This window comes from Haliotis cracherodii, unplaced genomic scaffold (assembly GCF_022045235.1).
Source record: "Haliotis cracherodii isolate W230 unplaced genomic scaffold, xgHalCrac1.p SCAF_26, whole genome shotgun sequence".
Taxonomy (NCBI): domain Eukaryota; kingdom Metazoa; phylum Mollusca; class Gastropoda; order Lepetellida; family Haliotidae; genus Haliotis; species Haliotis cracherodii.
In genome coordinates this window covers 3,725,883-3,750,336 of record NW_027266282.1, presented here as the reverse complement: position 1 = coordinate 3,750,336, position 24,454 = coordinate 3,725,883, and the positions used below count along the sequence as shown (strand labels likewise).

Below are 24,454 nucleotides of genomic sequence, written 5' to 3'. Positions count from 1 at the left end.
GTCACTGTTCGCTAGCTCCTGAAAAGATATTAGAAGACTATGCTTAGATACCAATAGGAGTGAGGAAGCCAATGATAGCTCAAGCTAACATTCTCAATGGCTGAAACCTCCTTTGGTCCATGAGATAGAAATAGGTAGTCACCATGCTCACTGCTCGTTGCATTATTACTATTATATACATATTGTATACATATACATCTATTTAAGGATAGACATAATGAATAAGTTTCTAAAACAGAAATCACGTTGAGTGTTGTTGGATCTTAGGGTTATTGCTGTTGTAGATAATGGTGATCTTGCAGTGTGAAACTTACAATATCGAAATAAATAATTTCAAAGTGTTAAACTTAAGATTGGAGTTATTATCCTATGTTTTCTTGAAAATCATATCACACAATGTTAAGACAATATATTTCTTGTTTCACTAATGAATCTGTCCTATTTTGCCAACAAAGGTGTTGTGTTTGATCATAATTAGGGTGGTTGAAAAAGTAATAATAATGTATATTTTTCATTAGACAATAAAAAATGTGTATATTCTAAATTATTGCAGATTTTAAACGAGTAATCTCACATATAACTTTACGACATCTTTTAGCCTTTTGTTGATTGGTGTATTCACCAAGAGAATCTGAAAAGTGATGTTTGGACTTCCTGAGTCCTGCTTTGGGGGTTGGGTATCTTTGGATTGACTGCTGAGCGGATTTGTGTGAGTAGGTCTCAATTTCCTTCTTCAAGCCAACTTTAATCCCTGGTCTTGTAAACATGGGGATGTTGTAATGTTTATCTTTAGACAGTTGTTCTATACAGGATTGACCATTGTACATTCATTAAGTCACTACACAAACAAAAGCACAGGCGACCTGAGCATGGTGAAACAATGCTAATTACTTGTGTAAAGGCACTAACAATAGTAACAATGTGGAGTTTTCTTTGCATGCAGCCATACTGGTGTCATGTTTATTCTGCAATATACACGGCAGATGGCTTAATGATGTTATACCAGTTATAATTTGTTAATTGCAATTAGGAAATAACTTTCATTGAGTCATACTTGGTCAAGTGGAGTGTATTACAAGGTGTTAATTTCGACATGGCAATAAACATATTGCATTGCAGTGATACATATCATCAGATTTGACTAATTATTGTTAATTACTCTGATGTTAATTTCATGGAGGGTCAGTCAGTTGTGCAATACAGCAGGTCAGGTGGAAGTCATTTCCTGGTGGCTGTTTCCCCATTTGCGGGGCTCGATGTCTGCCCAGTTCTCTCAAGGCCGAGGGATGTTTACAAACTGACCTATATGCCACCACCACCCCCATCTGGTGCCAGCCTTGCCCCCAGGCCATTAACTGGACCCCCCTGTAAACATCCTTCCATTCACCCCTTCGTGATCATTGGATTGCAGTTTAATGTCGCTGTTTAATACTGTTTTGGTAAATGGAAGCAATTTGTATCTTGGATACTTCTGTAACATGGAGGCTGGGGTTTAAGTTTTCTGTTTATAATGTGTAAAGAAAATGCTTTGAATTTGAGTTTCACCTAGTTGGCAAACTGCCATAATTAAGTTGGCAAGAGTAATAATTAAGTTGGCAAGAGTAATTTGCAGTAATATTTTGTGACAAATTTTGATTTCTGTTGAAGTTTAAGACTCTAACTTCATTAAATGTTAATCTTGTATATGTTGCAACAGAATTATAATAGATAAACTGTGGTTTTCAGATGATGTATAAACTAACTTGTTAGTAATGTGCAACCACTTAAGAAAATGTCAAGTCGAGTTAATAGCCCATATTTGTGTTCCAGAAAATCAATAAATATTTTGCTCATCAATCCCTACCATCAGAATTCTCATTACTAGTAATAATAACTTACTTGAATTTATTTAAATGTATTAAAATATCAATGTGATGTTTTTGGCTATTCCATCAAACTGGCAAGATTAATCTTGAATATCAATAAACAGTGCTAAACAAATATGCATACTCAGAATATACCTGAATTTAAACATAAAGCTAAACTCTTGCACCGTCTTAACACATACCCAGAATATATCCGACTTTCAACATCCAACTCATCTCTTGCACTAACTTCACACATACCCAGACTACACCTGAAATAGAACCACTCATCCGTGACCCCTTTGAAGTCGCTAATACTTAATGATCCCAGGCAGGCTGGTGTGCGACTGTCACGCTCCACCAGTTGTTTGTCTTGCAACTAGAGGCCATAGATTGACACTCCTCCAGCTATGGGCTGGTGAGCAGGCCTCAGTGGAGTCTTTTGTCCCAGTGGGTTTATGACCAGGCTCTGCTTGTGACCCGCTGCAATACTCTCTCAGTCAACATGGAGGACACTACCAGTCAGATCTCTGTTGGATTATGTACCTGTTATGACAAGATCAACGCTTCTAAGAGAAAGGTATGAATGAAATTTAGCTGGCATTGCCATGGCTAAGATGTACATTTATGTCGTGTTGAGATATGCATGCTGAAGGCTGGTAATTGATGAAGTGTTTAGCGTCAGTGTATAGGTATGGATGACTTCATATGTCTAGGTTGGTTTCATAAACTAAATCTCCCAAATGAGATGTTTCAAATTGTACAAGGTTTTTGTAGGAATTGGATAGAAATTAGCTGTGTGTGTACCTTCGTGTTGATGTTTGAAACAGAACCATGCTTGGATAAGCATGTGGATATGTCTCATGCAACAGTGTCTGAAAGGTAGTTCTGAACAGGTTAAGGGATTTGGTAGTCCTGCACCATGACCATGGAGTATATGTATTTATTTTTTTTAAATATCTAGAAATGCATACAAAAGCAAGTCTAGCCAGCTCAAGCTAGCTCTAGGGATTTGCCTCCAAGCCTTGAAATATACATGTGTGGGACAGGGATGCTTGCTTTATTACGCATATATCAGAAAGCGCACGTTAAATTCCTACTTTAAGTAAGTAAGGATGCTTGCTTTATTTTTTGTAGTTCACCGACTGTGGTGTTGTACACAACTTTTGTTTCTATAAAGCCACTTGAAATGAGCATGTCCGTCCCCAGTTACAAACTTCTAAGTGCCTTGCCTTGCCAGGAGATATGTGCCGGAGCAGCTGTACTTGGACGTGAAATGTACAAAGATATAACAAGAACATTGTGAAACAAGGCAAATGTCTTTCAAAGGCACCCATCTTTATATGCCATTACGGTCATGTTTCATTGTTGTGGAGTTGAAAGGACAGTCATAAGTATTATATATATCCAGGCACAGCTGCAGGTGATACAACAATGTACAATATACAGGCGTGATGGTCATATGTGTATTCAAGATATATATAGCATGCATGTTACTGTTGTACATGAATATATATTGTACATGACGTTTAGCAAGTGCACTACTTGAGCTACTAAATAGCTAGTCAATATTTTAATATTGTTTACAGTGTGCTCAATTTTTTCACCATGGCTTCAAATTCAAATATAAATAAATACAAATATTGGCCGAACTCACTAGCATGCATGTTTGAGTTGTTAATGCATTCTTTGTTATCAGTATGACTGTTGTATGTCCTAGTCACATGTTGCTGGTATCAGCTGCATTGTTGTGGATCACTCTGTCAACAAGTACCGCGGAATGCAATTGACAAGCCCCCAGGCGACATGGGCAGTCAGATATATGTTGATAACATGTCAGAGGGTGACGCTCCTTGCCACAACGTAGATGTCATATCTCGTCTGGCGCTGGTACTAGAGTCGGTATCATGTGCACCACCCACTACCAGTTACGCCAGCACAAGACATTGGATATTTGTGTGTCAGTTCTAATTGAAGTCCTTCATGCACACATGGGCCGTTTCCCAATGATTTTGCTTACCACACTGAAGACCTGGTCTTCATTTCCCTATTGGGTACAATGTGTGAAGCCCATTCATGGTGTCCCCTGTGTCGTGATCTTGCTGGAATATTGCTTAAAGTGGCGTAAAACTATATGCACTCTCCACAAGCAGGAGGAACACTTGTGCAATATTAGCATTAAAGGAATTAGCATACATATAGAAGCAAGCTATGTGCCAGTCTAGTGGGTATGGATTGGCTTGCTTACAACAGAATAGCACAAAAGTCACTGACTGAAAATTTGTGTCAATCGTAATGGCCACCCAGTCCTATTCAATCCCTTCTAGGACGTCAGGTTCATAAAGAACTCATAGAACATGATAAGGTTATTCTTTTGTAGAGAAATTTAAAAATACATTTTGTATTTTATACATTTTGAAACCTTGAAAGTCTATGTGACATTTTCGCTGTTGATTTGAAACCTGCAAAAAAATGTATTGTGATTCTTGGCCCTGCAAAAGAATTTCAGAATATATTCAACAAATGTTCAAGACTACTTTTCTTATGTACACATTGTGTCTGTTCAAAATCACCTGTGAAAAATATCTCTCATGCATTCAATCCGACCCAGGTGTGCACACAGCTTTTCATTAGACAGGTATTGATCAGGACAGTGTGGAGAGGTCCTGGTCAGGTAGGTGGCAGTGGTGAGTGACCAGGTCCTCTCCACCCCAGACCCTCCATGTTGCTCCCCACTTTCCACATTCAGCAGCAGCAGCAGCCTCAGACTCCGTTCTTCAGAACTATGAAAACTATATGACACCCCGGTCCCCCATGATGTAGTGGCATCTCATCAGTTGATGAGATATAAATCCTGTGACAGGTATCTTTCAGTGGTTGACTCCTGAAATCATACAGCCTACTCCTAATAGGGGTCACTGAACCCAAATCTGAAAAGTGCCATACCCCGCTTTTATGCTTGTAGGGATATTTTAGCTGCAGCTATTGGATGGTTCCAAGAACGGTTCTTATAGGAAATTGATCCTACTCGCCCAGTTAGTATGTGTGAAGTATAATGTGACGCCATTGCAACACTTCGGCACCTTGTAATCATGTTTGGTAAGGCAACTTTAGCATCTAGCATCAGTAGCCATATCATCTACACAAAGATAGTCTTGTGCAATCCTTTGACAATTCATCATATTAGCTTTGGTACTACACGTAACAGGAATGGCGAGTATCTAGGCGTAGATAAGTCTATATCGGTGATGTCCATAACAAGCTGACTACTCCTGATGCTCTTATCGTCCTGTCTGTCATTCCGCAGTGATCAGTTTCTGCCAAGACTCCATCTACGTGGATTTTAGCAAGTCTCTGTTGATACAGGGCAAATAAAGTTCTTTATAAATCGTTGAGAGCAGCAGCTGGGGTCAAGTGTCAATATCAGTTGTCTATTTCCGGATGTCTGTTTGTTTCTGTGTAGGTGGCAGACAGTGCACATTTCAAATTTGAAACCCGCTCTTTTGTAATAGACTCACACCGGTGAGTGGCTTTCATGGAAGTTCACTGTCTGGCTTCGTCATCAAGCTGATGGGTAATGTAAATTGTAAACATGTACAAACGTGCACTTAACCCAAGAATTAAGGTAGGACTCGTGTGAGGAAGGATACATTACGTAATTGGTACCCTAAATGTGTTTTTATGGTTGGACTATGTACCCGACTTTTTAGGATGGATTAGATTGTTGACTTTTTGTTTAATGTACTTATGCATGTATACACATGTCTCAAGGGAGAAGAATGGATGTATTCACAGAAAGAGTATCTATTTCTAGTAATGTTTAGTTCACACTCATTGGACTTTCAAAAGGACGAGATCTAACCCCCTGAAACCTGTAGATCTGCCTCTTTACAAAATTGCCATGTTTATTCCAGTCTTAATGACACTGTAAGATATCTCCAGAAATGTATTTACAATTTTACTGCAAAAATTGGAATTTAATCCAGGATTAATTCCTGTGAAAGGCATGCTGTTTGTTGTGAGCATTGTTGACACCAGGTTGCTGATTTCGCCACAGACATCATCAGTTGCCTGCTAACCAGCGTCTCAACACAAATCACACAGGCTGAAGCCCCCAATTGACAAGCACCCATTTCAGTGTATTTGCAAGGACTGAGGAGATTGCTGTTTAGTCAATGTTAGGACATGGTCGGGGGGATTAGAACACATCAGAACGTGATGATGAACAAGTCTGTAAAATCACAACAAGCCGGGGGACTCCGTCTCATTCATGTAGGTCCAGCTTCTTCATGCCTTATTGATTATGAATATCATTATTCCCAGTGTTGCACAGCATACTCTTGCCATGCCAGACCCAAGTTTTTTTGTGCAAAGGTTGCAATTTGGTTGCAAGGGAGGCTTTGAAAGGCTTTGACAAATTAGAACTTGCGTTGCTGGAAAAATGTGGATTGTTACCTTGCTAATATGTACAAGTCTATTAATAGCTGCAAGTTGCTGATACAGGGGTGGGATGTTGAAGCACTCTTTGTGATGCGCTCAACTAATATGGTGCTTTGTATGACCGGAGGTGAACTTGGAAGATGTCTTTGTGTATGATAGCGTGAATCATGAGAATGTCTGTACTTCATCAGCTGAGAACAACAAAAACACCATACAGCTGTTGACTGAAAGGTTATGTTTTATCATGTTTAACTGATTAGTGTAGGGAACATCCAGGCATTATGAGTGCTGACTGGAAGCTGTCCGGTATCTACTTAGAACACACAGCAAGGTGTTTGGAGCCTTGTCAATCACAGTACCAGGGTCGACTAAGGTACAATGACCATTTCTATTGTCACTGTCGTAGCTTGAAATTTCAAAAATGACACCTCACCTCACTCACTGAAGACTTCAGTTATCAGTAGGATGCTTATTGTCTTATGTGATTCAATCGGGACAAGCAGAGTAGTTGATGTTACAACTATCGTAAGAGTTAAGACAAAACAACCTCCAAGTTAACAGGGTTAGAACTAAACTCAGCTTTACTAGCTTTACTAGCCCGGGTACACATAAAATGCCCATGTAGTGATACAACAATGGGGAAATTGAGAAATTTGTACTAGCCCAAAGAAATTTTTACTAGCCTCGGGCTAGCAGGCTAGTGTTAAGTTCTAACCCTGAGTTAAGGTATGGGAGTTATGATCACCTGAGATCGCTTTGTACCAGGGCCATGGGTTTGATAGCAAGGACAGGGTCCCATGTAGCTAGGGTCAATCAGCTTGGCTCCTATCATATTTAAGCTAAAGAAATGTGGTCCCGATTTGCCGACCATTATTTATGCTGACGCTGGATTTCTGGATGTCACCATTGAACCTGTGAAGATCCGAGTCTCCAGCAACTCATGCTGAACATAAACAATAGTGAAAGGCGACTTACAGGATTGGATGGTCAGGCACGCTGACTTTGTGATGCATGTCATCGTATCCCAAGTGTGTGGTTGATGCTCATGATGTGTAGTCAAGACTCGATTATTTACTTACTGCCATCCTATAGCTGGAATATTGCTGAGTACGGCCTTATACAACAAACAAAATTAGTCACCATTGACACGTGACTCATTCTCATGTTTGTGAGCGTGGTCGGGTAGACTAATGGTTAAAGCTTTCGTTCGTCACACCGAAGACCCGGGTTCGATTCCCAACATGGGTACAATTGTGTGAAGCCCATTTCTGGTGTCCCTTGCTGTGATATTGCTGGAATATTGCTAAAAGCGGCGTAAAACCATACTCACTCATGTTTGTGATCATGGTGATGAAGCAAAGGCACACATGAGCATAATAAACACTAAATACACTACACCAGTTCTCCATAGTGTTTGGCTCTCGGAACAACAGTGTTGGGTCATATTCTCCTAAATTGGTGGATTCCCAGGAAGTGTGGTCGTTATGGCAGTCATGGCAATGTGGATTAGGTGGTCACACACAGCTGTGTTCACTGTTTCAACAAGCCAGCTGGAACCTTGTTAGAACTGGCTGTGTTAATATATTGATGAGTTGACCCTCTGTGGGAGGTAGCCCTGGCAGATCGTGTGTGGTAGTGCAGTTATGTGTAGTAGCGAACACCTGTCACCGCGCTGCATGCACACATTGAGGCTGTGCAACGCCTACCTGCATCAGCAAACTGATCTAGTGAAATACACGCAGCTTGAGAAGACATTTAGCTCATTGTCAGTTTAGGTAAGTCTACACAACCACAGAATATATTTCACAGTATTGCTGTTAGTGAGAGTTTTGCTCTCTTTTCAATGTGTTTACATAATGGTGATAATAGAATGCTTGGTCTTGTTCCTGGTGTGCTTGGCAGACATGATGAAATCCATTTGTTGCACGTCGATGTATGTCATTCTGAGTCTAAATGCACTTCTAGGTAGTGTTGACAGTGTTTTGCAGTTATGCAGTTTCTGTGTGGATGGTAGTCATTGTAGAACACAGTTATAAGATCACTCAGTAATATGTGTATTATGCATTGAACTGAAACCCACAATAAGGCTGCTGGGATATAGTTGGTTTGTTTAACACCGCACTCAGCAGTATTCCAGCTATATGACGGCGGTCTGTAAATAATCGACCTTGGACCAGGCAATCCAGTGATTAACATAATGAGCATCAATCCACATAATTGGGATATAATGACATACATCAACCAAGGCACGACCCTGATGACCTGATCCAGTCAACTATGACAAGCATGGATTGCTGAAGACCAAGATCAACTCGGTATAATCATGGGACTGTTATCTAGCTGATAGTCTGCTTTACTGCCAATCTTATATGTAAATCCACATCTTTAGAACAGTCTTGCAATGGGTAAGTCTGCTTCAGTATCAGGGGTTATACAGAAACCAGGTTATTTTCCTTACTGAATTGCAGACTGCTTCTATCGTGTAGTTTTAGAGCATCCCCCCCGGAAGCAAAAGGTTCAATCACTAGTTGGTCATACCAAAAGATGGTACTTGTTGTTACCCTGCCTGGCACTTTGCTCAAGGGGTTTTAAACAACTGGTCGAGTCTGAGTCAGTATACTGTATCTGATTGGGGTATTCATGTTAAATTGTGGCATATTATCTCAGTGAGCTAGCACTTTATAATCAACATTAGTTCGGACTAGTACATGCGCACTACTACACACGGCTACCATAACACATCTTTTTTCATTATGTGTCTGACTGTAAGCCACAGCACTTTAACTTCAGTTTTTGACGAGGCAGCGTTAGAAATTGGCAATACTCCTGTAGTCCTTGCCAAGCTGCCCAATAGTCATGAGGACTAGTAGAAATTTGCCATTTTTAAGGGTTTTGCTGTATGTTATCATTATAAAGACTAGTGGACTAAATATGTTAGTTACTACCCCTGCGAGGTTGTCTGTTTGACTGTGGACTGTTTTGGTGATGAGGTTACACACTTAGCAAGGACAAGCCTTGCTGGTGGGCATCCCTGCTGTGGGGAGAATTCCTAAGATGTCTCCCATATACCACCGCCACAAGGCTAGACCCACTCAGGCGTGGAGAGTCCTTGCCACTAACTGTGAGCAGTTGTTAGGGAAGGGCACGAGGATTGAGATTTGATTAGAAAGTGCCACACATTTTCTGAATATATAGTATATATAAATGTAAATAGTTTTGATGAAACGGTTCAATGGTTTGAGCATTATATGAGATTGATTGATAACTTCAAACTTGTTGAAATGTGCTGTTATTGAGAGGTGTTGGAGAAATGATAACCAACCCATGAAGCCCAATAATACTGAAACCCTGACATAGTGAAGCCTGATCATGGTCAAACCAATCATAGGGAAACCTGATTATAGTGAAACCTGATCATTGTGAAATGTGGTCATAGTGAAACCAATCATTGTGAAGTTTGATCATAGTGAAACCAATCATTGTGAAGCCTGATCATGGTGAAACCACATCAAAGTGAAACCACATCAAAGTGAAAGCCCATCATGGTGAAACCAGTCATTGTGAAGCCTGTGTCCTTTGCTGTGACTTGAATACCAAGAAACTCGTCCTTACACCCTTCCATTGTGTTGTGCTTACATCTTTAGACAACAGTATTCTGATAGTCTTGTTTACAAGCAATATGTATCTAGCCAAAAAATGATTTATTGTGTGTTATTGGCAATAGAAAATGTTGTTGTACGTAGTCGCTGAATGACTTGTTTTTTGTTGGAATTTCTGGAGAAGAAAATTGTGAGAACAGATAACTGCTACTGACACTTATTTACGTATGAACTTCACTCAAAATAACAGACCCTTGTGCTAAAGTTAGAATCTTCACAAATATTTACTGGGTGTGTGGCTATTCTTGTAGTAGCGTCGATGTTGATGGCGGTGGTGATAACTGCGTAGCAGGCATTGCTCCCTGTGATAGATGGACCCATCCTACCTTGCTGAAAACACACATACATATGAAAAAGCAGCCTATTTGGCTCAACTGGTTGTTTCAAATCTTTGAATGGCATTTTGAAGTGATACACCTGACGAAGAAGTTAGCCTATTGGATGCCATGTTAGCATAATCTAATAATAATAATAGGAAATGACACATTGAGGCCCAATCTGACAAATTTTGTTTTTTTTAGTCATGGTTTGTTTTGCAAAAAATATAGCCTTGCTTGACAGCGGTATAAGGATCTATACCTAAACCTTATCTTTTCTGTAAATAAATTTGTTTGCCATAAATTGTCTCTCTTTGAAAAAATACCAAGATGATACTTTCTTATTAAGACCAAATAAATAGTTTTCTCTAAAGTGTGGAGGGTGATAGGACCCTGTTTCATTTTTTATTCCTTATTCCAAAACCTAATTGATGGAGGGACACTTTTCAATAGTTTTCCCACTTTGGCTCATAAATTCAGTTCAATTCAGGATAAAAGTGTTGCAGGATATTTCGAGCAGGTTTTTTGATTGGCAATGAAAACGGTCATGCAAGATCATTAAAAGATTATTTGCCACGTATGGCACAAGTATACCTGTTGGTCATGTCACAATATATGGTTGAACTATTAGCTAATGTATTCATATTATGATATGTAAATATATAAAAATACTGCTTATATACAGTCCATTGACATAGACATCTGATATTTGACACTACATAAAGAAAAACATGTACACACAACCAAACCATAAATGCTATATCCACCGAGTGTAATTTTACAAATGGATGGACATTAAACAAATAAACATCTTCCTTACAAAAGCAGTTTTCATCAAAGACCCACTTCAATCTACAGTTTAGTCAAGGGGATTAACTTTGTCGAAACTCATTGTCTCTGGGAACTCAAGCATGAGGTATCTGCTTTGTTGAACACATGCCATTGTGCTAAAGTACTTTGATGTTAATCTCAGCTGAAACAATGCTGGCTGTTTTTGCAATAAAACTCTGTATTGTTGGGTTATGTAACTGATTTATTGTTCCACACTAGGTGTGAAGATGCTTTAGGTAATTGGCAGTTCTGTAAAAGTAACTTTGTACCCATGTGGGTTAATCTCATTATGAAGATTATGCTGACTCGTCATTGTGATAGAGTAATGGGATTATAATGATTGCATGTGAATTTAGCATTTGGGGGGATTTGCTGACAGCAGTTTTCCTGAAGAACATGTTAAACGTGTGGTAGAATATTCTTGTTGAGTTATGTTCTATAAATTAGTGACATTTTGTCACCAGTTTTGTCACTGTGCTGCAGTCAGCTTCAAGTGTGCTAATTATTTTCAACATCCAGTTTGCTATATATTTTTTAACATCCAGGTACATATTTAGCTGCAGAATGGTGATGATGTACATATCATGTCCATTTCTCCCTCCCCTCTCTCATGACCTGTGTGTGATGGGCAGGCATACTTGTCAATAACCAACTCATGGCAGATAAACATGTCACTCTGCACCCATGGGCATGTTGGTGTAAAATACATGTTTGTTGCCTGGAGTAGGGCAAAGGCCACTATTGTTAAAGCATGTTCATCGCAATTCATCACTGGACAGACAGACACACAGGGCCATGATTGATGGTGACAGTAAATTGTTGGCATCATCTCTGAACTAAGGTCATTTTAATTTTTATACTGCTTTCATGTCAGATGTTGAATAGCAACTCCACCAGGTTTAGATAGGGATAAAGTATGAGGAGATAGGGGCAGAAGCTTGATTAAACAACATGTGCATATTGTGTTTGTACTTTTCAAACTAATGAACTTTCCTTGATTATCAGTATAAAAACTGTACAGTCTATGATCATTATGATGTATATCAATACTAATCCTTGTTTGGATGTAGATATCCAGCTTTTTATCAACAAATCCCGAAAAACACTACTAAAATTTGATTGACAGTTTTAGAAAAAAACTTATTTACTTATTTACAAGCCCTTATAGTTTGTAATAGTTGGACGGAGACAGAAAATAACAATTTCACAACTATGGCATTGACATGTAATAATGTTTATTTTCAATGTGTAGTCTGATCAGTGCAGGGTGAACTTGTCTAGATGTCACTAGTCATTTAAGACCTCACCCCTATCTTTCCCCAGATCCTAGAGAAAAAAATAAGTTTAGATTAAGGATTGTTCTGGGCTCTATTTGGATTTAATTCCTAATATTTTGTAGATATATATTTTTAGATAAGAACTTTATTTCTATGACTGAATGCAGGGTTGAGTATCTTCCGCAGATCCGCGAATTTTCTTGACCACAAATTTGTCAAAATCTGATGGCTTCCCCAGGATACACCCCCAAATTATTGACCACGCTTGGAAAGAAATTTCGCCTGAAAAGGAAAATATCCATTCTCATCCCGGTAAATGTCAGTGGACGGTCAGCTCCATTTTGTAGTTTGGGCCAGCGGACAAGCTTGACTTTCACAGGCTGTCAACTGTTTACTAAATACCTAATTTTCCTGACAACACCCCAAACTAAATGTAAGAAAGCCATGTCTATCAACCTTGAGAATCTGTCATTATCATTCTCATGACATATATCTGACAGCGATGTATCACCACGGGAAAGGACAAACCCTCACACTGAGATTCGCTACAAGTTGATGGGTCTACTTGTGCACCTATTGATCGCCCAGCTTGTGATATTGAATTTTGTCATAATCGATTGTTGTACCATTTTCAGACTGTAAAGCGCCATAGTTCCTACCATGGACCTCCATCCAAGCAGCGACAACGACGGAACTTGAGGCGACCGTCAGGATCCTACGTCTATGTCAGGTAAGATAGAGATATATTGCATCATGTCTTCTCAGTCAGGGTCATGGATGGAGAATTTCTCCCAACACAAAGACTTTGAAGACAAAACATGCTGAGTTCAGTTTTACTATTGTTTTCACTGTTGAAATGATACCAGATATTTTTGCCAATTTTGTATTATGCAAGTTTTAGTTGAATTCTTGTAGGTCAAGTGACCCTGAAACTGTAGATGATTGCCAGGTTTTGTGAATGTCCAGAGGACCCATATTGTTCAGAATTCTGGGAATATTTTATGTTTTTGGGTGTCAATGATCTGTGTTTTCCTGGAAAGTGAAAGCACTGTATACATGGTATAGTTTTGTTTCAATTTCCACGTTTTTGGAGTTGGATATTGCGGTTGAGACCTACATTTTAGCATTGGTTGATTTACTTTGATGAGAATTTGATATAGTTATATCTATTTTGTGTGGGGTGACCTAATACTTCTAATTCTTCCATGATCGTATACACAATGGTGTCTATTGCTGTCATTCTGTTGTCACTGACAATGAGGTAGAGGCTGTGCGCCTCCCTTCCTTGTGTTTTGCATGTACATTTCACTCGAGTGCATGCTTATTACACACAGGACCTACTTCCGCACAGTAAGGGTGTCTTCCTACACATAATTATATCAGCCTACATGAGTGTCAGTCCCGGCCACATAGCTGGGCAGGGCAGGGCAGGGCAGGGCAGGGCTGGGAGCACACTCTCCTGTCAGTTACGTGTCAATACAGACCATGTTGATTCAGGTAAGTGTATATTTCACTGAAATTGACACCCGTGGCTGTGGGCAAGTTAGTAAACAGTAAACGATATCTTTGTAACATATGTTTGAGATATCTTAATATTGTCACACCCTTGTTATGTCTGGAAAGGTTTCTATGACAACGGGTATCTGATGCAATTCAACATCAATGGCCAGCTGTTCACAAGTGACGGCTTGACACAATCTGCAGTGAACAGATTGTCAAAGATAGAATTGGGAACAATGTAGCAGTGTTATAGATACTTTGGAGAAATGATTTCAAAGAGTTAAAAAGTGTTGAAACTGAAGCTGGCACAACTTTGAACTGATAAGAAGAACCGAGAATAATTATAGTGAATATATCTGTTCCCAATAGCGCTGAGGTCAAGGAGACTTTATGCTTCATCAAGTTCTAGTTTTCTTGGCAAGATGTTCAACATTGCTCTACTTGAAGCCCTCCCTACCCTGTCACCATATTGTTTACTGTTATGAATCTGTGTCCCCCTGGTAGGTAGTACATTTATTTCCTTGTCTGTGGGTGAAGCAGTCTCAGCTCTGTGTGGCTTCGTTCTCAGATTCCCACTAGGGAGATCTACAACCCTACTCATATATATCCCTCTGAAAAGGTCCTTGTTTCATTTCTTCAGCCGACTGTCTGGCCCATGTCTGTATCTGAAACGAGATACTTTGCAAACAAACACGCCAAGGCTAGTTATGTAATCTTGCAGACTGGATGAAGGAGCTTTGTTGGGTAAAGGAATTTGTAATCAGGAAGTAGACGGAGGCAAAGTATCACAAGGCATGATCATAGTTGACAAAATGTGGTTTTATGGTGTATTTATTTATTAAGTGCATTTGACTTTGCTAAGAAATATATGTGTGTACTGTTTTAAAGGGGTTGTGGTGTGGTTAATTTGAAATTGCTGTGGCTGAATACTGTCTAGTGTTTGCTTTCAGTTAGAGGTACCAATCCCATTGTGATACCTGCTTGCACAGCTTGCACCCAACTTGCACCCTACTTGTGCCCTGCTTGCACCCAACTTGCACCCTACTTGTGCCCTGCTTGCACTCTGCTTGTGTCCTTCTTGCACCCTGCTTGCACTCTGCTTGCACTCTGCTGACACCCTGCTTGCGCTCTGCTTGCACCCTGCTTGCACTCTGCTTGCACTCTGCTTGCACTCTGCTTGCACCTGCTTGCACTCTGCTTGCACCCTGCTTGCACCCTGCTTGAACCCTGCTTGAACCCTGCTTTCACACTGCTTGCACACTGCTTGCACTCTGCTTGCACCCTGCTTGCACTCTGCTTGCGCTCTGTTTGAACCCTGCTTTCACTCTGCTTGCACTCTGCTTGCACCCTGCTTGCACCCTGCTTGCACTCTGCTTGCGCTCTGTTTGAACCCTGCTTTCACTCTGCTTGCACTCTGCTTGCACCCTGCTTGCACTCTGCTTGAACCCTGCTTGAACCCTGCTTTCACACTGCTTGCACACTGCTTGCACTCTGCTTGCACCCTGCTTGCACTCTGCTTTCACTCTGTTTGAACCCTGCTTTCACTCTGCTTGCACTCTGCTTGCACCCTGCTTGCACCCTGCTTGCACTCTGCTTGCGCTCTGTTTGAACCCTGCTTTCACTCTGCTTGCACTCTGCTTGCACACTGCTTGCACCCTGCTTGCACCCTGCTTCCACTCTGCTTGCACTCTGCTTGCACTCTGCTTGCACTCTGCTTTCACTCTGCTTGCACTCTGCTTGCACTCTGCTTGCACCCTGCTTGCACTCTGCTTGCACTCTGCTTGCACCCTGCTTGCACTCTGCTTGCACTCTGCTTGCACTCTGCTTGCACCTGCTTCCACCCACTCACTGGACATCAGATTGACTTGACATTGATGAACCAATAGTTAGTGAAGTGTGACACCTGTGAAGATCTGGGGTAGAATAGGTCTTCAGCAACTCATGCTTGCCGAAAGAGGCGACAAAGCTTGTAGTATGAGGCGACTAACGGGATCAGGTGGTCAGGCTCGCTGACTTTGTTGTGATGCATGTCATTGTATCCTAAATATTGGATCGATGCTTATGATATCAATCACTGGATTGTCTTGTCAGACTCCATTATTTACAGACCACTTTCATATAGCTGGAATAATGCTAAACATGATTATGATATAGTGAGTTGTCATGACATCATACAATGAGCCACATACATTATAGATATGACGACACCACAAATCTGAAGTATGTATTATCGAGGCAAGAGACCTGTAGACAAGCTACTAGAAATAAATAATTGCATGCATTTCCAACCCAATCATCAATTACTGGGCATGTTCTGTGAAGAGTGTGAAGCTGATGTGAAATGTAGACAGTCAAAATCTGATGGCTGGGGAAGATTCGCGTCGAGGGAAGATCCACACCAAGCTCCCGTTGTGCGTGAAACAAACTGTCTGTCCATTTCCAGTAGCTAACTTAATCCAGAATGGAAATTAATTTTCATGCACAATGTTAGGATTTGCCAGCTGAACTGACACTGGCGGCCATTGTTATCTGGCACTGTTGTGAGTGGGCTTGATGCACATGTGTGACAGCTATGGACAAGGGTGACATTAAGACATGATTCATTTGATGCATCTTGCACACAGTATGATAAATAGCTTATTTTACAGACTGACACTCATGTAAATGTAAGAAAGGTGACTGATCCCAGAATATTTTTTGTTGAGAGTCGGTTCTGCTTTTGTTGGCAATGTGAAAAAACCTAGTTTTTATCAATTGTAGGTTGTCAAGGGAAGATCAGTGGGAACTGGTTAAACTGTTAATGAACCTATGTAGTTTTGTTTGCACCTTCAGATTGGTTGAAAAACCCAGCTGGAATTGAGGATTGGTTGGTCACAGTATGTGCCCTGGGCTGACCGTGGGTCGTATCCTTTATGGGGGATTGTTGCTTATGCTGCCATCATACATCCAAGCCCAGATGTGAGAGGCCTGTGTTTGAATATTGCTGACTGGTATTAAATGACCTTCATTCACTAAAGTTAATGGAACTCCCTCATCAGGCGATGGACAAGTAGTAATGCCTTTCACATTTCTCAAAAGATTTTTTTTTGTCGGTAACACTATCTGACATTAATTCCAGCATCATTTGCCAAAGATTTTGATGGGATTGCACCAGACTCTTTCCTGACCTTCTGCCTGTCTACTCATGTGCTTTTGCCTTTCCAATATTGAATTAAAGCCATCCATCCAGCTCGGTTGACGTAATGTTGGACCAAGGGAGAATGGATCGTGTCATTAAAACGTAAGAGGCTTGACTTATTGAGTAATTTGCAAGGGGCTGTGACACGGATGAAATCAAAATTGGAAAGTTTTTCCAAGCCTCTTCGACCCAGAGTAAATTATCCTGCCATTCCTCTCCCAAGCCTGCTTTTAGAAAAGCTGCTTTTTAAAACATGAATCCTCCTCGTTTTCAACTTGCTTGATGTAGGTCTTTGCTTCACAGAACTGATGCTGCTTGTATTGTCTGTGGTTTAAAAGTGCTTAAATGAAGTGTCACCACCTTTTTGAGCAATGCTAGTTAAGCCCAGACTGGAGTTAGTTTAGGGATGTTTGTTGTTTTCCCCTATAAGCAATATTCCATCTATATGACAGCAATCAGTAAATATTGACAGCCAGTCCAGTGATTGATATCATGAGCATTGATCACAATTGGGATCGATGACATGCATCAACCAAGTGAGCGAGCCTTACCACCAGATCCCGTTAGTCACCATTTATGACACGGATGGCCCAGTCAAGTAAGGCGCCGCAATTCGCTGTGCAAAGTTGCGTCCCTTGGGCACGCCCAAAACCTATGATTGTGGGTTTGTCAGCACCATACCCATGCTCATGGGTTTCACGCAAGTGGTAAATGTCCGAGACCTGCATGACTTAGGGCTCAAGCTCCCATATTAAGCTGACAAGCCTCGATATAACTTGAATACTGCGTACAAACTCACGCACTCACTCACTCTTATGACAAGCATGGATTGCTTTAACCCGGCTCTTCAGGGATGTAGTTTTTTTGTAGAAAGTGGCAACCATAATAATATGGAACAATCAAGTGTTCTTTGACTTCTTAGTGGTATATATTGCTATGTCTTTGTGCATCATTGCAGACCTTTTTTATGTAAATCTTTTTTTCCAACCTGCCCTTACAAATCATACCATGGTATGCCATGCTTATACCATATTTAATGTAATATTAATAAGCGCCCAGGTTGCAGGGATGTAATTTGAATATAATATTTTGGTTAAAAAAACCCAGTTGAAAGTAAGATTGTAAATTTTGTGGTTGTTGACAGCCTGAAATGATACAAAAGAAAAGTCACACGACAGATATATGTTTCCAATATCTACTTGCACATTATTAAGGGTGCATATTATTCACGAATATATAAGTTGAGTGTACATTGGTCAAGCAGAAGGGGTGCTAATTGGGATTGTTCACTAGTCAATATATTAGGCATTTGCCTTGGGTGCTTATTAGAGTGGGGTGCTTATTACATTGAATATGGTATATTAACTTCCTACCAAACTTCATATGCAAAGCAGCATGATAAATGGCACTGAGTGTTGTATGGATTCACTTACTCATTTCAATTCGATCCATGCTTCCTTTGAAGTCACAAATAGTTTACCATAGCCTGGTCACCCAATTCAAAATAGGTCATTAAGATCCCCCGACCAATGAAAACCTGTTGTTCTCGACAGGTGGTAGCCATACATCTGCTAGGTGTTCAATGCAACCTACTTGCACTCGCTTAAGTGTTGGTATGATCTATATTTTTTTATAGTGTTGGGTGCGGCTTTTCTAAACACTGAGTGTAAGGTGGATGGTATAATTGCCACCAATATCTGACCTAGATGAATTAATGGTTAATATTGGCACCTGTTTTCAAAATGTAATTGTTGACTTAAGAAGTTACTTAATGGCCTCGTGTCTGGATCATTGCACCTTGAGGGCGAGGTTCGTTGCTCATAATATCAAAATAATATCATATTATCGTCACAGCTGGATGGCTGCCATCATAGCTGGAACAGCAAACCGACCAGCCAGATAAATAATGTAACATTTTCACTTTTTTATCATGTATATTTTGGTTTTGATCATTGTTTTGAGCGTGTTAGTGAATAATGAATACAGGTTTAGAGTGAGTGGGTAGGGTTTGATGCTGCTGAATTCAAGTTATATCAGGGTGTGTCAGCTTAATGTGGGAGGAAAGCCTGAAGTGATACAGGTCTCAGATGTTTACCACCTGGTAAAACCCACGAGCACAGGTATTGTGCTGACACACCAAGAAACATAATCAAGGCGATCTGGGATTCGAACCCACAATCATAGGTTTCTGGCGTGCCCAAGGGACGCAACTCTGAGCAGCGAATTGCAGCACCCGATGACTGGGCCACCGTGCCCCAACAGGTTTACAAATAGTGTATAACTGTATATGATACATCAGTATTTCTTTAAGAATCCTCCTCGACTATTGTCTTTTTTTGTTGGTCTAAAATTAAGACTGAAATAACCCAGAGCAGAAGAGTTGTTTAATAGTCCTGCTGACAGACTTGGCATGTGAACTACATTCCCATGTCTCCACTCTTGTCATGAAGCTGTATCATTAACCTGAAAAATAGAACATATTTCACTGGGCTGGGGCCTCCTTGACATACAGCCAGGTATCTTAGGCTAGCTTCCTCCATGGCCTACTTGGCTGGAATGTCAGGGTAGTGAAGACATGTGAAGGAAGCCTGCTCCACCTCAGCCATTTACCCTCACATCTGCTTGACCAGGAGTTTTTCTCTCAATGAAGCAAACGGAATTAGGTCTACTGCTAGTTGGATCGACCACATGTCTGCCACTGTGTAAAGATTTGGGAAACTTGTCAAGTTTTGATGTATGTGATATTTTACTACAGTTTCTGGATTGTGAATAGGAATTAGTGTGGAGGCCTTTTGACGTTGTGGTGTCTTGTAACTTTGGAGATAGGTTGCAGAGCATCTTGTTGTGTCACTTCATCAGTGAAGACTGTCATCATCACTGCTCTTGATAAACATTCATACTTGGTTCGTCAACATAAGTGACATGTTTTTGGTTGACACGAGAGACCAGCCACAGGGCACATCCACAGATTCATAGACCCGAGAGGGGCGTTCAAATTCTGCTCAGTTGTGTGAGAATCATATATGTGAATCAAAGATTGAGATTATTTGGGGTTTTTTTCTTCTAAAACCTGTTCTTGAACGCTGGTGACATACCCGTGGTTGGTTGTCGTCAGTGCAATGCTGGGTAGGTTGAAGATAAATAAACCCATCCCGTGGTGAATACGTCTACATGCATAATGAAGTGAAGAGGTGTATTATTCGAGGATAAAAGTACGGTGTTGGAGTTGGAGTCGGCAAATACCTTGAAACATTACAATGGAGGCAACGTACCCAAGGTCACAGCAAAGCTACGTCATGAATAAGTCTGAGAAAGTCGGGTAAGATTGCTTTTCAAAACCAGTGGCTTATTACTATGTGAAAAAAATATAACAGCGTTGTATTTATGTTTAGGTGATGTTATTTTTCAAATGATGCGCAATTTGATGAGAGCATGATTTAGCAAAACAGATTTGAATAAAGAGATTTAACTATGAATCATCATGACTTTATTAATTTCATGACAGTGAGGTACTTTTTAGAAAACCACATCTATCTGATTCACATAACGTTACTCCTGACTCCCAATCATGCAGCTGTTTGTTTGGCTGGATGCACCAGTGTAGTAGCTCTGCTCGCATTCCTTGCGTGGACATTATCTTCACGTTACACTTTAGTGACATTCCGTAGATAGTTGAGCTCAGAGGTCATATCTGCCGCAGCAATAGTATGTTATGATGCATTAATATATAATGTAGGTATATAGTTCATGTCAGACAAGTTGGTCAAGTGAGGCAGACATTTAGAAAATTGTTCAACAAAACTGCTGAAGGTTGTGAACTTGTGTTGTGGTAAGGATTATTTGAGAGCCAGGTGGGAGAACACACCAGTTGAAACTTTGCTGGATCCAACTTGATTTGTGACATGGTCCAAACCCCAATCCCACAAAAATCTGATGATCGTAACTCCCCTATTTTAAGAAAGACCTCCAATGGCTGTAGTGTTAAATGTTCCACCACTTCCACAGTTCTCCAAAGAGATGTTATGATTGTCAGAAGTGGGATTATAAAATGGGAGTTATGTTCAGGCGAGTCCAGGTTTTACTGCATAGTTGTCAAATTTTAATTTTAGGGCCCATTTTACTTTTTATAATGAGCTAAAAATGACAATAGCCTTGATTTTGTCAATTTGGAAAAAGTACAACAGAAGTACAACACTATTTGAAATCTGTAGCAACACATTCCCAAAGCTAATCCAGGTTACTGGAGGTATGGATTGTTCAGTTAAAACTAATATTCTACTGGGGAGTCTTGATAACCAAGGGAGATGAGGGGTGATGTAACAGATGACGCGTTAATGATTAGAGAGAGAGCTGGTAATCACCCCCAGTTCAACAGCCGAGGGTGGACAGAGAGGGGTCAGGGGAGGAGGCAGGGTGCGCGCTAATTGGGACTGGGTGGCGCACTGTGATGTAACAGTCCACACCATTGTGTGTTCAATGAGGAGGTCGGGAGGCTACGGAGGCTGGTCTGTTGTGTGGGAGTGTGGAATGTAGAGCTGCTTGTTCACAACACTGGCTTGCTGATTGCGATAAGTTTGGTTCTGGGATACCTACATGACGGGTCTTTTGTCGGAGGTGAGTAAGAGGTTTATCTCCAAAATTGGACCTTTGTTGTGTGGGATAGCAGCCATGAATTGGGGGTGTTTCTGAGAGGGATGTTTTTTTCTGTGCGAACTGTTTGATGTTTGTTGCGTGTAAGCATGATTAGGATTGATAGTGTGGTGACAAGCTGTGAGGTTTAGCCATGTTGTGATTGTTTGGTAGTTGTAAATTTATCGTAGTTGTGAATTCATTGTGGCTAATTCAGGAATGGAAATTACAACTCCATGTTGTGATTGTTTGGTAGTTGTAAATTTATCGTAGTTGTGAATTTATTGTGGCTAATTCAGGAATGGATATTACAACTCCATGTTGTGATTGTTTGGTAGTTGTAAATTTATCGAGTTGTGAATTCATTGTGAATTCAGAATTGAAAGTTGTATATAGATAGTAAAAATTGCCACTGTGAAGATTTTGTTATATTGGATAAAAGGGTGAATAGTTTATGAATATTCATTGTCTGTTGAAAATGTCTCACTAGGGGCGAGACATTTCTCCTCCAATAAAGGGACAATAGCCCACGCCAACACATCAATAACTTGGGTTTCTCAACACAGACAATAGCAGATTTAGAGTGTAATGAAACCATGTTTTACTGTGATTGAAGGTTTGTTTTTTTCTTAGCACTTTGTTTCAATGAAGGGCTCAGGTTTCATAATTTGTGGAAAAAAGTGACTTACATACAGGTTCGAGTTACTTCTTTCAGTGGCATTTAGAAGTTGGAGTGATGAAGTAAGACGAGTTCTATGGATGAACAACTTCTTTATTACAATTAGTGCGACGTTTTAGGTGTAGATCCTAACACCTTTATCAAGCATCGCACTAATTGTAATAAAGAAGTTGTTCATCCATAGAACTCGTCTTACTCCAGGTTCGAGTTGTTCTACGCTTTGTGTGTATAGAATAGGATGAAGGCCACATTGACAGCCATACTATCCGAGTAGGGATGTCTGTGTGGGGAATTGTCCTCCATTTGTCTCATTGATACACGTCCCAGGCCCAGATAGCCCTGTAACTTGGACACATGGTGTGACCCTCTAGGCCCAGTGACCAGCACGTCCCACTGATGACTGGACAGACTGACCACTCACATGACAGAGATCAAGGTAGAATGCAGATAACCCACGTTGCTGTTAACCTAGACCTGGAAATGCCTAGTTTTGTTTTATCTTTAACTTGGAATCCCTGCTCCTTCCTTTCAATAATCCTGATTTAGTAATAGTAGGGGCGGGCAACTTGCGTCACTGTACGGAGCTAATTGGTGAGTGGTTGACACTGAAGCTGACACTGAGTAAGGTAAGCTGATTGTGAAAGGGCCATTAACCTAGTTCCACACACCAACAGGAACTGATAGTACCGGCTGTCTCATGATGGTGTTCACTAGTTCTTCAGGAGGAAGTGACTGGGATGATGACAGTGCCTTGCAGTATTTGAGCTGGCACTTGTTGCCCAGTTTTGCAAGGCATGTACTTAGGTATTGCATTTCAGAGATGCTTCTAAGAGTTGCATCCCTTGGGTATGCCAGGATTCTATAATGAGGTCAGATTTGCCCTGATTACGAACTTGGTTTGTAAGCACCATACCATGCTATAGGCTCCACCAAGTAGTAAATGTCTCCGACCTTCATTACTTCGGACTAGAGATTTTGAATGTGTAAATTTACCGGGCACCGTTCCCCAAAGTGATCTTAGCACTACAACTGTCGTAAAGTATGGGAGTTACAATCATCTTAGCGCTACAGTTGCTTTTTGGAACGATCCCTTTACGTTCACCTTAGCAGTTACATCTCATTGTGGATTTGGACCTTAGCTTTTTCTGAAGACAGAAACCTGGAGTTAGAAAAACAGTTGATATTTAGAAAAATAAATAACTTATGCAAACACATCATGAGTTGTAGAATCTCTGAAAAGAATATTTGTCTTTGTTTTGTTGGCGTAGATTGAAAACAGCAGTAACATTCACCATGGGAAAGAATCCATATTTCCTGCTGTCCCAGATTATCAGAGATTGTAAGCTGGTAGACTAAGTACTTGTCTTGAAGATTAGCTGGTCAGCACGTACTGCTGGTCAAGTCTGGACAGCGATGGCCCTGTACCTGCCACACACAGACACCCTGACCATAGCCCTCCTTTGTTAAGTTGACAGGTCAAAATACATAGACAAGCGGCAGTGATGTTTTACACATTGGGCGGGCATGGCTAGCGTGGGTTATGCTTGATACCCACACGATGCTTGTGGGATGTTTCTGGATTCATCGTTCATTCTTAATTTGGAGTTTCTAGAATGTGGAAACAACTTGCTGTGAGGTTTAAGTGTTTGATGAAGTGAGTACTGGTTTATCTATTTTTCAGTGATCACATGCCTGATTTGATTTATGTTGTGTGAACGCATTTTGTTTTAATTAAGATATCAGCTATTTCCTAATCTTGAAGACAGAATACTTTCACTAAGACCATACAATGGGTCTTGTCCAAACTACTGTTATGAAATCAGTGACCAGATTGAGGTTAATAGCTTGTATATGAGGACTACGCTTAGAGAGGTTGTTTATTGATTGTCATGTGGTGGTCAGCCGGGCTTGACCTGTTGGTAGCCCCTATTGACCAGTGACCTTAATGTGATTGGACATCCCAAGTAGGTGATGTTCGTAACAGATGCCGACTTGATTGATATATATATATATATATACGTGTAGTTGATGATTGCTTTATTGGTGTAATTAGCATTGATATAACGATTTATTACCATCAAGGAAAGGTCATGAATGTGA

The 24,454-nt window shown here is 40.5% G+C and overlaps 1 protein-coding gene across 7 annotated transcripts in view; it reads left to right on the top strand.

Annotated features, from left to right (window-relative positions):
• Positions 1-24,454, top strand: part of LOC139472917 (ras-specific guanine nucleotide-releasing factor RalGPS2-like) — a 78,819-nt gene that overhangs the window by 16,334 nt on the left and 38,031 nt on the right. For 2 of the 7 annotated variants that reach the window (XM_071255391.1, XM_071255384.1), the window contains exon 2: positions 13,004-13,098. Coding sequence is in view for 4 of the 7 variants with exons in the window: in XM_071255384.1 (XP_071111485.1) it covers positions 13,004-13,098 (95 nt within the window). In the remaining 3 variants the exon portion in view is untranslated. Of the gene's footprint in view, positions 1-2,315; positions 2,425-8,041; positions 8,060-13,003; positions 13,099-20,115; positions 20,366-21,441; positions 21,661-23,952; positions 24,009-24,454 lie in introns of those variants that run through there. The other 5 variants (XM_071255385.1, XM_071255392.1, XM_071255386.1 and 2 more) reach the window with 5 other exon arrangements.